The sequence below is a fragment of the Piliocolobus tephrosceles genome, chromosome 8 (genome assembly GCF_002776525.5).
Source record: "Piliocolobus tephrosceles isolate RC106 chromosome 8, ASM277652v3, whole genome shotgun sequence".
NCBI classification, from domain to species: Eukaryota; Metazoa; Chordata; class Mammalia; order Primates; family Cercopithecidae; genus Piliocolobus; species Piliocolobus tephrosceles.
Window position 1 is genome coordinate 9,998,088 of NC_045441.1, and position 12,598 is coordinate 10,010,685.

The 12,598-nt window shown below is 51.9% G+C and overlaps 1 protein-coding gene across 1 annotated transcript; it reads left to right on the forward strand.

Moving 5' to 3' along the window:
* Window positions 1-333: 333 nt before the first annotated feature.
* Window positions 334-12,017, forward strand: SERPINE1 (serpin family E member 1). Its single transcript, XM_023194483.2, has 9 exons — window positions 334-483; window positions 1,608-1,879; window positions 3,559-3,792; window positions 5,323-5,517; window positions 7,136-7,334; window positions 9,279-9,379; window positions 9,499-9,585; window positions 10,708-10,791; window positions 11,118-12,017. Exons 2-9 carry the CDS (start codon window positions 1,609-1,611, stop codon window positions 11,153-11,155), a joined length of 1,209 nt encoding a protein of 402 aa, XP_023050251.1. The 5' UTR covers window positions 334-483; window position 1,608; the 3' UTR covers window positions 11,156-12,017.
* The last annotated feature ends 581 nt before the right edge of the window (window positions 12,018-12,598 follow it).

The following is a 12,598-nucleotide window of genomic DNA, read 5'->3' on the forward strand; positions in this document are numbered from 1 at the left end:
GTGCCCCAGTATGGCAGACGGTCAACCTGGCAGGACATCCGGGAGAGACAGACACAGGCAGAGGGCAGAAGGGTCAAGCGAGGTCCTCAGGCCAAGGCTATTGGGATTTGCTCAATTGTTCCTGAACCCTCTTACACACGTACACACACAGAGCAGCACGCACACACACACACACACACACATGCCTCAGCAAGTCCCGGAGAGGGAGGTGTCGAGGGAAGGGGGCCCTGCTGGCTGTTCAGACCGACTTCCAGAGCCAGCGAGTGGGTGGGGCTGGAGTATGAGTTCATCTATTTCCTGCCCACATCTGGTATAAAAGGAGGCAGCGGCCCACAGAGGAGCACAGCTGTGTCTGGCTGCAGGGCCAAGAGCGCTGTCAAGAAGAGCCACACGCCCCCCTCCAGCAACTGAATTCCTGCAGCTCAGCAGCCGCCGCCAGGGCAGGTCGAACCGCCAATCGCAAGGCACCTCTGAGAACTTCAGGTAGGAGAAAAGCAAACTCCCTCCAACCTCTTACTTCGTGCTTAGAAGTAAGGCAGAGAACTTGCCTCCCCAGAGTCCCCTCCCTCCATCATCCCCCGCTATTCCTCTATTTTGTTTTTCTCAGACCTGCAGCCTTGAGTCGACCCTATCCTGGGGTGACTGCAGGAGAGCAGGGAGGATGGTCAGGCCCCACCAACAACCCCATCACCCAGAAACAAGAACCTTGACTCTCTCGGTCCCTCTGCATCAAGACACTTACCCACTTCCCACTTCATTCATGCCTGCTAACTTGAATGAAACAATCACTGGGAAAGCATTATAAGAGAATTAAGGCCAGGTACTGTGGCTCATGCCTGTAATCCCAGCACTTTGTGAGGCTGAGGCAGGCAGATAACTTGAGCCCAGGAGTTTGAGACAGCCTGGGCAACATGGCAAAACCCTGTTCTCCAAAAAAAAATACAAAAATTAGCTGGACGTGCTGGTGTGCCTGTATTTCCAACTACTTGGGAGGCTGAGGTGGGAGGATTGCTTGAGCCAGGGAGGCAGAGGCTGCAGTGAGCCAAGATTGAGCCATTGTACCCAGCCCGGGTGATGGAGCAAGACTCTGTCTCAAAAAATGAATGGAAGGAAGGAAGGAAGGAAGGAAGGAAGGAAGGAAGGAAGGGAGAAAGAGAGAGAAAGAGGAAGGAAAGAAAGAGAGAGAAAGAAGGAAGGAAGGATGGAAGGAAGGAAAGAAGGAAGGAAAAGAAAGCAAATGTAAAGGCTCATGCAAATCAAAGATGTTGTGATAACTGATAATTGAGCCTGGGCTAAATCCCCCCTGTGCTGCAAAGGCAGCGGGACACAGAGGGAAGGGAGATGGACTGGATTCCAAGATTCCCGTAGGGCAAGATGACCAAAGACTCCCTGCCACTGCCCGGGGATAAGTCAGTCTGAGTGAGATGGAGTGGGACGGGCTAAGAATCTGAATGTGTCATGGTCTGTTCCTGCACCTTGCCCTAGTGTTCACCCACCACCTGCTTGCAGGAAACAAGAAGAGCAGGGCCCACAGCTGGCCAGCTCCCCTCCCCTCCCGCCTGTCTTCCAGAAAGATTCCTTCACCAGCCCTCTTTCCATTGCTCTAGGATGCAGATGTCTCCAGCCCTCGCCTGCCTAGTCCTGGGCCTGGCCTTCGTCTTTGGTGAAGGGTCCACCGTGCACCATCCCCCATCCTACGTGGCCCACCTGGCCTCAGACTTCGGGGTTAGGGTGTTTCAGCAGGTGGCGCAGGCCTCCAAAGACCGCAACGTGGTTTTCTCACCCTATGGGGTGGCCTCGGTGTTGGCCATGCTCCAGCTGACAACGGGAGGAGAAACCCGGCAGCAGATCCAAGCGGCCATGGGATTCAAGATTGATGGTGAGCCACGGGACACTGGGGGAGGTGGGAGGCATGCAAAATAGACCAACCAGAAGCCAAGGAAAGGCTGGCTCTGGCTTAGCCGAGCCAAGCCCCATACAGCTGTGCTGCAGGGGCCACCCCATCTTCTTCCCGCTACACTCCAAGTCACTGGACCCTTGAATCACCAAGGGTGGGAGGCGATTTACTGCTTATTCACCACCGCATGATCTTAACCTCATTAAGCCTCAGTTTGCCCATCTATAAAATGAGAATCATAAAAATGCCAACCACATAGGGCTGTCCTAAAGAATTCATGGGCCGGGCGCGGTGGCTCACGCCTGTAATCTCAGCATTTTGAGAGGCTGAGGCGAGTGGATCAGGAGGTCAGGAGATTGAGATCATCCTGGCTAACATGGTGAAACCCCGTGTCTACTAAAAATACAAAAAAATCAGCCGGGCGAGGTGGCGAGCGCCTGTAGTCCCAGCTACTCAGGAGGCTGAGGCAGGAGCATGGCGTGAACCCGGGAGGTGGAGCTTGCAATGAGCCGAGACCGGGCCACTGCACTCCAGCCTGGGCAACAGAAGGAGACTCTGTCTCAAAAAAAAAAAAAAGAAAGAATTCATGGAATTACACTTGTGAAATGCTTAGCACAGCCATCACTATAAGAAAAAAAATCTAAGGCCAGGCATAGTGGCTCGTATCTGTAATCTCAGCACTTTGGGAGGTTGAGGCAGGAGGATGACTGGAGGCTAGGAGTTCGAGGCCAGCCTGGGCAATACAGTGAAACCACATATCTACTAAAAATATAAAAATTAGTCTGATATGATGGTGCACACCTGTAATCCCAGTTACTCAGGAAGCTGAGGCACAAGAATTGCTTGAACTCGGGAGGTGGAGGTTGCAGTGAGCTGATATCGCACCATTGCACTCCAGCCTGGACGACAGAGTGAGACTCTGTCTCAAAAAAAAAAAAAATTAAGAGAAGAAAAAAAGAAAAAAACTAAGGTCAGGCAAAGTGGCTTATGACTGTAATCTCAGCATTTTGGAAGGTTGAGGCAGGAGGATCACTTGAGGCCAGAAGTTTGAGACCAGACTGAGCAACAGCGAGACCCCTGCCTCTACAAAAAATTTAAAAATTAGCCAGATGTGGTGGCACATACCTGTAGTCCCAGCTACTTAGGAGGCTGAGGTGGGAGGATGGCTTGAGCCCAGGAACTGGAGGCTGCAGTGAGCTACGATTGCACCACTGCATTTCAGCCTGGACAAAAAAAGGATGCCCTGTCTGAAAAAAAAAAAAAAGGAAGAAAGAAAATATTTAGGGTTCATCCAGGAGGTGGAGGTTGCAGTGAGCTGAGATCACGTCATTGCACTCCAGCCTGGGAGACAAGAGCAAAACTCCATCTCAAAAAAAAAAAAAAAAAAAAAACCAGGAAGAAAATATTTAGGGTTCATAACTTAAGAACAGAGAAAAATATTCTAGCCCAAAGAGAGGGTTGGGGTCTGAGACGTTTGAAGAAAGGAAGAGATACAGAAAAGAGATTTTGTCCTGGAATGGAATCTCCCTCCAGAGAGCCCTGGGAAAGCACCGTAGCTCCCATTCATCAGGGTGGAGCCTCTTGTGGGGGAAGTGGGCTCGGCTGGGAACCCTGGATTCAGCACGAGCTTGACATGTCCTCTCCTCTCTGCCCCTGCGCAGACAAGGGCATGGCTCCTGCCCTCCGGCATCTGTATAAGGAGCTCTTGGGGCCGTGGAATAAGGATGAGATCAGCACCACAGACGCGATCTTCGTCCAGCGAGATCTGAAGCTGGTCCAGGGCTTCATGCCCCACTTCTTCAGGCTGTTCCGGAGTACGGTCAAGCAGGTGGACTTTTCAGAGGCGGAGAGAGCCAGATTCATCATCAACGACTGGGTGAAGACACACACAAAAGGTAAGCAGGCAGGGAAAGGAAGCCCGTTCCCCGGGCCTCAAGAGAAAGGGAATTTGGAAACAAATCCATATATCCCAGTTGGGTGCAGTAGTTCACACCTGTAATCCCAGCCCAACACTTTGGGAGGTCTAGGCGAGAGGATGGCTTGAGGCCTGGAGTTTGAAAGCCTGGCCAACATAACAAGACCCCATCTCTACAAAAAATTTAAAAACCAGCCAGGCATGGTGGTGCACACCTGTAGTCCCAGCCACTTGGGAGGCTGAGGTGGGAGGATCACTTGAGTCCAGGAGTTCAAGGCTGCATTGAGCTATGTTTGCAACACTGCACTCCAGCCTGGGCCACAGAACAAGACCTCATCTCTAAAAAAACAAACAAAAACCAAATCCACATATCCTAAACAATGCTCCTTTTCAGCATTCTCTTCTCCTTTTTAAAGCATCTCTTCTGGGCTGGATGCTTTAAAAACCAAATCTTAGGCTGGGCACGGTGGCTCACACCTCTAATCCTAGCATTTTGGGAGGCAGGGGCGGGCAGATTGCCTGAGCACAGGAGTTCGAGACCAGCCTGGCCAACATAGTGAAACCCTGTCTCTATCAAAAATACAAAAAATTAGCCAGGTGTGTTGGCGCCTGCCTATAATCCCAGCTGCTCAGGAGGATGAGGCTCAAGAATCACTTGAACCTGGGAGGCAGAGGCTGCAGTGAGCTGAGATCATGCCACTGCACTCCAGCCTGGATGACAGAGCAAGACTTTGTCTCCAAAAAAAAAAAAGGAACTAGACAGGTTCATTTAAACCCCTGACTGCATCCCTTTGACATACATCCAGTTGAGGACTGTGAACTCCGGGAAACATCTAAAAGGCTTAAAAATTTTGTCTAGGCCGGGCGCGGTGGCTCATGCCTGTAATCCCAGCACTTTGGGTGGCCGAGGCAGGCAGATCACAAGGTCATGAGATTGAGACCATCCTGGCTAACACGGTGAAACCCTATCTCTACTAAAAAATACAAAAAATTAGCTGGGTATGGTGGCAGACGCCTGTAGTTGCAGCTACTCGGGAGGCTGAGGCAGGGGAATGGCGTGAACCCGGGAGGCGGAGCTTGCAGTGAGCTGAGATTGCGCCACTGCATTCCAGCCTGGGTGAGAGTGCAAGACTCCGTCTCAAAAAAAAAAAAATTTGTCTAACTTCAGCCGGGCATGGTGGCTCACACCTGTAATCCCAGGACTTTGGGAGGCCGAGGCAGGTAGATCATGAGGTCAGGAGTTTGAGACCAGCCTGACCAACATGATGAAACCCCATCTCTACTAAAAATACAAAAATTAGCCAGGCATGGTGGCGGGTGCATGTAATCCCAGTTTTTCAGTAGGCTGAGGCAGGAGAATCACTTGAACCCAGGAGACGGAGGTTGCGGTGAGCCAAGATCGCGCCACTGCACTCCAGCCTGGCGACAGAGCGAGACTCCATCTCAAAACAACAACAACAACAAAAGTTGTCTAACTTCCTGATCTTCCTGATCGTTGGTTTTCCCACAGGTATGATCAGCGACTTGCTTGGGAAAGGAGCCGTGGACCAGCTGACACGGCTGGTGCTGGTGAATGCCCTCTACTTCAACGGCCACTGGAAGACCCCCTTCCCTGACTCCAGCACCCACCGCCGCCTCTTCCACAAATCAGATGGCAGCACCGTCTCTGTGCCCATGATGGCTCAGACCAACAAGTTCAACTATAGTAAGTCCAAGAGCCCCTTCCCCACAGCCCACAGCAACTGCATCTCATTCCTGGGGTATCCCAAGGAATGCCCAAATTGTCGCCCTCCGAGGGAGGAAGACCACAGGGAATGCTCCCCTGTAAGGGAGGAGAGACCCTAGAATATACTCCAGCTTTGACAAAGATTCCTCAAGCAGGAGACGTCAGGATAATGGGAACAGAACACAGGAGGTTTATCCCATGAAGGATGAAGCTGAAATCCAGAAATTCCCTCAGGGCCACATTTGTCCACCTGACTCCAGGGTCTCCTCTTCATGTGTTGCTGGTGTGATTACCTGGGGATGAGAAATCCTGCTGGGGGAGTTGAGGTTAAGGGGATGAGGACTCCAGGTGCGGTGGCTCACGCCTGTAATCCCAGCACTTTGGGAGACCAAAGCGGGCGGATCACCTGAGGTCAGGAGTTTGAGACCAGCCTGGCCAACACGGTGAAACCCCGTCTCTACTAAAAATGCAAAAATTAGCCAGGAGTGGTGGCACGCGCCTATAATCCCAGCTACTCGGGAGGCTGAGGCAGGAGAATCACTTGAGCTTGGGAGGTGGGGGTTGCAGTGAGCCAAACAAAATTGAGCCACTTCACCCCAGCCTGGGCGAAAGAGTGAAACTCCGTCTCAAAAAAAATTAAAATAAAATAAAAAAAAGGATGAGGACTGGGATGAATTGGTGGCTGGGTGTGAGGAAAATGGAAGTGAAGGAAGGCCAAAAGAGACAGAGAAGTCCTGGCGCGGTGGCTTAAGCCTGTAATCCCAGAACTTTGGGAGGCTGAGAAGTGGGATTGCTTGAGGCCAGAAGTTGAAGACCAGCCTGGGCAACATAGCAAGACTCTGCCTCTACAAAAAAAATTTTTTTTAATTAGCCAGGCTTGGTGACATGCATCTGTAATCTACTCAAGAAGCTGAGGTGAGGCCAGGCGCGTTGGCTCATGCCTGCATTCCCAGCACTTTGGGAGGTCCAGGCGGGTGGATGACCTGAGGTCAGGAGTTCAAGACCAGCCTGGCCAACATGGTGAAACCCCATCTCTACAAAAATACAAAAATTAGCTGAGCATGATGGCAGGTGCCTGTAATCCCAGCTACTCGGGAGGCTGAGGTGGGAGAATCCATTGAACCGGGGATGGGGAGGTTGCAGTGAGCCGAGATTGCGCCACTGCACTCCAGCCTGGGTGACAGAGTGAGATTCCTTCTCAAAACAAACAAACAAAAAACAGAAGCTGAGGTGGGAGGAACATTTGAACCAGGATTCGGAGGCTGCAGTGAGCTATGATTGCACCACTGTACCAGTGTGTGACAGAGTGAGACCCTATTTCTTACAGACACACACACACACACACACACACACACACACACACACACACACAGAGAGAAACTAGAAGATATTGAATTGGCAGAAGAGAAGGGAAATAGAAATTAAAATACTGAATAGGGGAGCGGTGAACAGGGGATCTCCAAAAGCCACGAAGGAGAGAGAGCCTGGCTTCCAGAAAAAGCGGAGAAGCCAGGAGAACTAGGTGAAAATCCAGTGCTGGGTTGCCGTCAGCAAGAGCTGGAGCCATTTCCAATGAGCCATCTTGCTGTCTTCACAGCTGAGTTCACCACGCCCGACGGCCATTACTACGACATCCTGGAACTGCCGTACCACGGGAACACTCTCAGCATGTTCATTGCTGCCCCTTATGAAAAACAGGTGCCTCTCTCTGCCCTCACCAACATTCTGAGTGCCCAGCTCATCAGCCACTGGAAAGGCAATATGACCAAGCTGCCCCGCCTCCTGGTTCTGCCCAAGTAAGTCACAACTGCTATCTCTCCCACCCACCCACCCACCCCTCTCTCCAGGCTCCCCAAAGTCGCCGCCCCCAGGTTGAATTTCCCCAATCTGTGACGTTTGCAGGGCAGGGACATGCATGTGTGGGAGGCTGATGGGAAACTGTGGCCTGGGTTTGATTATGAGTCTTGTGATCATCCCTCCCATTTCTGCTGGAGGGCAGGGAACAGCTCTTCCTGACCACACCTCCACATTGACTATCCCCCCAGAATACTCAGCAAAAGACCCCAAAAGGAGAGCCAGAGAAATGAGGGAGGTGGGGGCCCAATCAGTCCACATCTACTTAAGGTCGCCCCACCAGCACTCCCATCCCCCACCCTTTCAACATCCAAACAAACGAAATCACTTCCAAGGACAGAGCAGCTCAAAGCGCAGCTTCTAGCTGGGGTTCCAAGAAAGCAGAATTTTCGAAATCCTTCTGCAGAAGGAAGCAAAGAGACTTTTCGAAATCCTCTGCAGAAGAAGGCTGGGGCTGGGGAACTCCAGAATTATAGGGAAGCCTCCCACCACGCTCATCCCAAATTTCCAGATGCTACAATGCCAGGCTTGGGGAAAGAGGAGAATGTAGTTGGTTAGCTGGTGCATGCTCTCACTTGCATCCTCTCTCTCTCTCTTCCTCTTTATTTTTTTCCCCCCTCTCTCTCTGGCTCATAAAAATCGAGGTAATTAGTCGTGCCCTGGTGAGAAGCAGAGAGTGCTCAAAGGCCCCCTGCTTGAGTCCTCTTCAGGGTTAGCTCTCTAACAGATTTTTGTTCCAACATCCTTGCAGGAGAATTTGCCCTTAGCTTCCCCCGCCCCAGCCAGGCTGAATAAAATTATGCTGAAACTACTGTCTTATTTGAGGAAAGTAATTAGTCATAGGTGGGAGGGGATGGGGAGATTGCAGAAGAATGTTCATGAATATTAGGATTTCCAGCAATAAGGGGGACTTTGTAAACAGCTTTAGAAAAAGAACCAGGCCATCTGGGCGCTGTGGCTCATGCCTGTAATCTCAGCATTTGGGGAGGCCAAGACGGGTGGATCACTTGAGGCCAGGAGTTCGAGACCAGCCTGGCCAATATGGTGAAACCCTGTCTCTACTAAAAATACAAAAAGTAGCCGGCCATGGTGGCAAGCGCCTATGAGTCCAGCTACTCGGGAGGTTGAGACACGAGAATTGCTTGAACCCGGGAGGCAGAGGCTGTAATGAGCTGAGATCGCACCACTGCACCCCAGCCTGGGGGACAGAGCAAGACTCTGTTTCAAAAAAAAAAGAAGGCCGGGCGCTGTGGCTTACGCCTGTAATCCCAGCACTTTGGGAGGCCGAGGCGGGTGGATCACGAGGTCAGGAGATCGAGACCATCCTGGTGAACACAGTGAAACCCTGTCTCTACTAAAAATACAAAAAAATTAGCCAGGCGTGGTGGCAGGCTCCTGTAGTCCCAGCTTCTCAGGAGGCTGAGGCAGGAGAATGGTGTAAACCCGGGAGGCAGTGGAGCTTGCAGTGAGCTGAGATCGCGCCGCTGCACTCCAGCCTGGGTGACAGAACGAGACTCCGTCTCAAAAAAAAAAGAAAAAAAGGAAGGAAGGAAAGAAAGAAAAGGAAAGGAAAGGGAGAGGAAAGGAAAGGGAGAGGAAGGAAGGAAGGAAGGAAGGAAGGAAGGAAGGAAGGAAGGAGGGAAGGAGGGAAGGAGGGAAGGAGGGAAGGAGGGAAGGAGGGAAGGAGGGAAGGAGGGAAGGAGGGAAGGAGGGAGGGAGGGAAGGGAAGGAAAGAAGGGAGAGGACCAGGCCTCCCTCTCCAACCTTCACCTCCATTCCTATTCTAGCCACTTGATTTGGGGGACACCTGGTAGGGGACGGGGAAAGGTGCAGGCTGCCAGCCAAAGGGGACCCCGGCTTGAGCAGCCTCTTACTGCCATCCGCAGGTTCTCCCTGGAGACTGAAGTTGACCTCAGGAAGCCCCTAGAGAACCTGGGAATGACCGACATGTTCAGACAATCCCAGGCGGACTTCACGAGTCTTTCAAGTAAGAGGACCTTCCTTTGCTTTTTCTTACCCCAGTGGAGTGCGGGGCCCCTAAGGGGAAAGAGGAACCTCTCCTTGAGAGTGGCAGCTGATCTAATCCTGTATCCACGTCTGTTTCAGACCAAGAGCCTCTCCACGTTGCGCAAGCGCTGCAGAAAGTGAAGATCGAGGTAAACGAGAGTGGCACGGTGGCCTCCTCATCCACAGGTGAGTCTGGCTCAGGTGAGGCTCCACGGGCCTGTCGCCTCCATCACCCTTCAGGATAACTGGTCCAGAGACCCAGGAAGGACCCCGCATCCCTCTCCACACAGACCTCTCTGCACTCAGCCATCACCCGTTTCCCACCTGTTTCTCAGTCTGGAAAACGGGCTTGGGACCATGGAACCCTGTTTCCTCACCTGATGGCTCCTAAGTTCCCTGACTGTGAAAAGGCCTCCTAAAGGAAAACTCAAGTTGTTCCCACAGTGGGAAGTAAACTTAAGAAATGTGCTTATCAGGCCGGGCGTGGTGGCTCACACCTGTAATCCCAGTGCTTTGGGGGCCAAGGCGGGTGGATCACTTGAGGTCAGGAATTCAAGACCAGCCTGGCCAACATGGCAAAACCCTGTCTCCACTAAAAATACAAAAATTAGCCAGGCCTGGTGGCGTGTGCCTGTGGTCCCAGCTACTGGGGAGGCAGAGGCAGGAGAATCACTTGAATCCAGGAGGCAGAGGTTGCAGTGAGCCGATATCATGCTGCCGCACTCCAGACTGGGTAATAGAGCGCAACTCTGAAGAAAAGAGAGAGAGAGAGAGACAGAGAGAGAGAGAGAGAGACAAAAGAAAAGAAAGAGCTTATCAATAAGCCCTTAAAGGATTTAGATAAATGTGTGTAAGGGAAGAGCTGAGCCACTGCTACTAAGCTCCTGGAGGAAACCAGGTCTCAGAGGATGTCCCTAAACTTTTAAGGTTCATATTCAGGAAAACAACTTCCAGCTGGGCTCAGTGGCTCACACGTGTAATCCCAGCACTTTGAGAGGCTGAGGCAGGAGGATCACTTAAGCCCAGGCATTTGAGACCAGCCTGGGCAGCATAAGGAGACCCTGTCTCTATAAAAATTAGAAAAAAAAAATTAGGCAGGTATGGTGGCATGCACCTGTAGCCCCAGCTACTTGGGAGACTGAGGTGGGAGGATCACTTGAGCCCAGGAGTTCGAGGCTGCGGTGAGCCATGAAGGCACCACTGCACTCCAGCCTGGGCAACAGAGGGAGACCCTGTCTCTAAGAAAAAGGGTGGGGGGTGCCAGTGCCAGCATCCCTCTGTTCTAAGGCATTGTCCCTTCTCTTGCAGCTGTCATAGTCTCAGCCCGGATGGCTCCCGAGGAGATCATCATGGACAGACCCTTCCTCTTTGTAGTCCGGCACAACCCCACAGGTGAGCCTGGAACCCGTCATGTTCCACATCCTCCCACCCATTCTTTCTCTCAGGAACTAGTCCCGACAGATGCAGACATCTCTCTACCCCTGAGAGGGCTCTGGGCAGGGAATCCATAACCCTACCCTGCTTCCTGTCCCAAGAGGAGGCCACCTTCTATCACCCACAGACAGTGCCGGGCCACCATCCCTGCTCTGTCACTCAGAAAGCTGAGACTCCAGACAGCTCACTCATCTGCCCAGATCTCAGTCCTTCCACCCACATCCAGCCCGATGAGCTGTCCCACTCCTTCCACTTCTCAACTCCCACGGTTCTTCCATCCTCAGGAACAGTCCTTTTCTTGGGCCAAGTGATGGAACCCTGACCCTGGGGAAAGACACCTTCATCTGGGACGAAACTGGAGATGCATCGGGAAAGAAGAAACTCCGAAGAAAAGAATTTTAGTGTTAATGACTCTTTCTGGAGGAAGAGAAGACATTTGCCTTTTGTTAAAAGACGGTAACCCAGATCTGTCTCCAAGACCTCAGCCTCTCCTTGGAGGACATTTAGGTCAAAATCCCTAGTCTCCACCTGGAACCCTGGGAGAGAAATTTGAAGCACAACTCCCTTAAGGTCTTCAAACCAGACGGTGATGACTGCGGGACCATCTGGGGCACCTGCTTCCGCCTGTCTCTCTGCCCACTCGGGTCTGCAGACCTGGTTCCCACTGAGGCCCTTTGCAGGACGGAACTACGGGGTTTACAGGAGCTTTTGTGTGCCTAGTAGAAACTATTTCTGTTCCAGTCACATTGCCATAACTCTTGTACTGTCTGCCACCGTGGAGGAGGCTGGTGACAGGCCAAAGGCCAATGGAAGAAGCGCCCTTTCATCTCAGAGTCCATTCTGGCACTGGCCACCCCTCCCCAGTACAGGGGTGCTGCACGTGGCAGAGTAAATGTCCCCCATCACGTGGCCCAACCCCTCCTGGCCTGGCTGTCTCCCTCCCCAGAAACAGTGTGCATGGGTTATTTTGGAGTGTAGGTGACTTGTTTACTCATTGAAGCAGATTTCTGCTTCCTTTTATTTTTATAGGAATAGAGGAAGAAAGGTCAGATGTGTGCCCAGCTCTTCACCCCCCAATCTCTTGGTGGGAAGGGGTGTACCTGAATATTTATCATATCCTTGCCCTTGTGTGCTTGTTCGAGAGAAAGAGAACTATTAAGGAAAATAATATTATTTAAACTTGCTCCTAGTGTTTCTTTCTTGTCTGTGTCACTGTATCTCAGGAAGTCCGGCCACTTGACTGGCACACACCCCTCGGGACATCCAGCGTGATGGAGCCCACACTGCCACCTTGTGGCCATCCGAGCCCCTCGCGCCCCTCTTGTCCCTGTCTTTTTCCCCTTGATGGAAATTGACCATCCAATTTCAGCCTCCTTCAGGGAACCAAAAGGACGGAGTGGGGGAGAGAGACTCAGACGAGGACAGAGTGGTTTCCAATGTGTTCAATAGATTTAGGAGCAGAAATGCAAGGGGCTGCATGACCTACCAGGACAGAACTTTCCCCAATTACAGGGTGACTCACAGCCGCATCGGTGACTCACTTCAATGTGTCATTTCCGGCTGCTGTGTGTGAGCAGTGGACACGTGAGGGGGGGGTGGGTGAGAGAGACAGGCAGCTCGGATTCAACTACCTTAGATAATATTTCTGAAAACCTACCAGCCAGAGGGTAGGGCACAAAGACGGATGTAATGCACTTTGGGAGGCCAAGGCAGGAGGATCACTTGAGCCCAGGAGTTCAAGACCAGCCTGGGCAACATACCAAGA

Coding starts and splice junctions, on each gene's coding strand:
- SERPINE1 (XM_023194483.2), top strand. CDS start 1,609: ATGCAGATGTCTCCAGCCCTCGCCTGCCTAGTCCTGGGCCTGGCCTTC. Junction 5,518..7,135: donor GACCAACAAGTTCAACTATA/GTAAGTCCAAGA, acceptor CTGTCTTCACAG/CTGAGTTCACCACGCCCGAC. Junction 9,586..10,707: donor GGTGGCCTCCTCATCCACAG/GTGAGTCTGGCT, acceptor CTTCTCTTGCAG/CTGTCATAGTCTCAGCCCGG.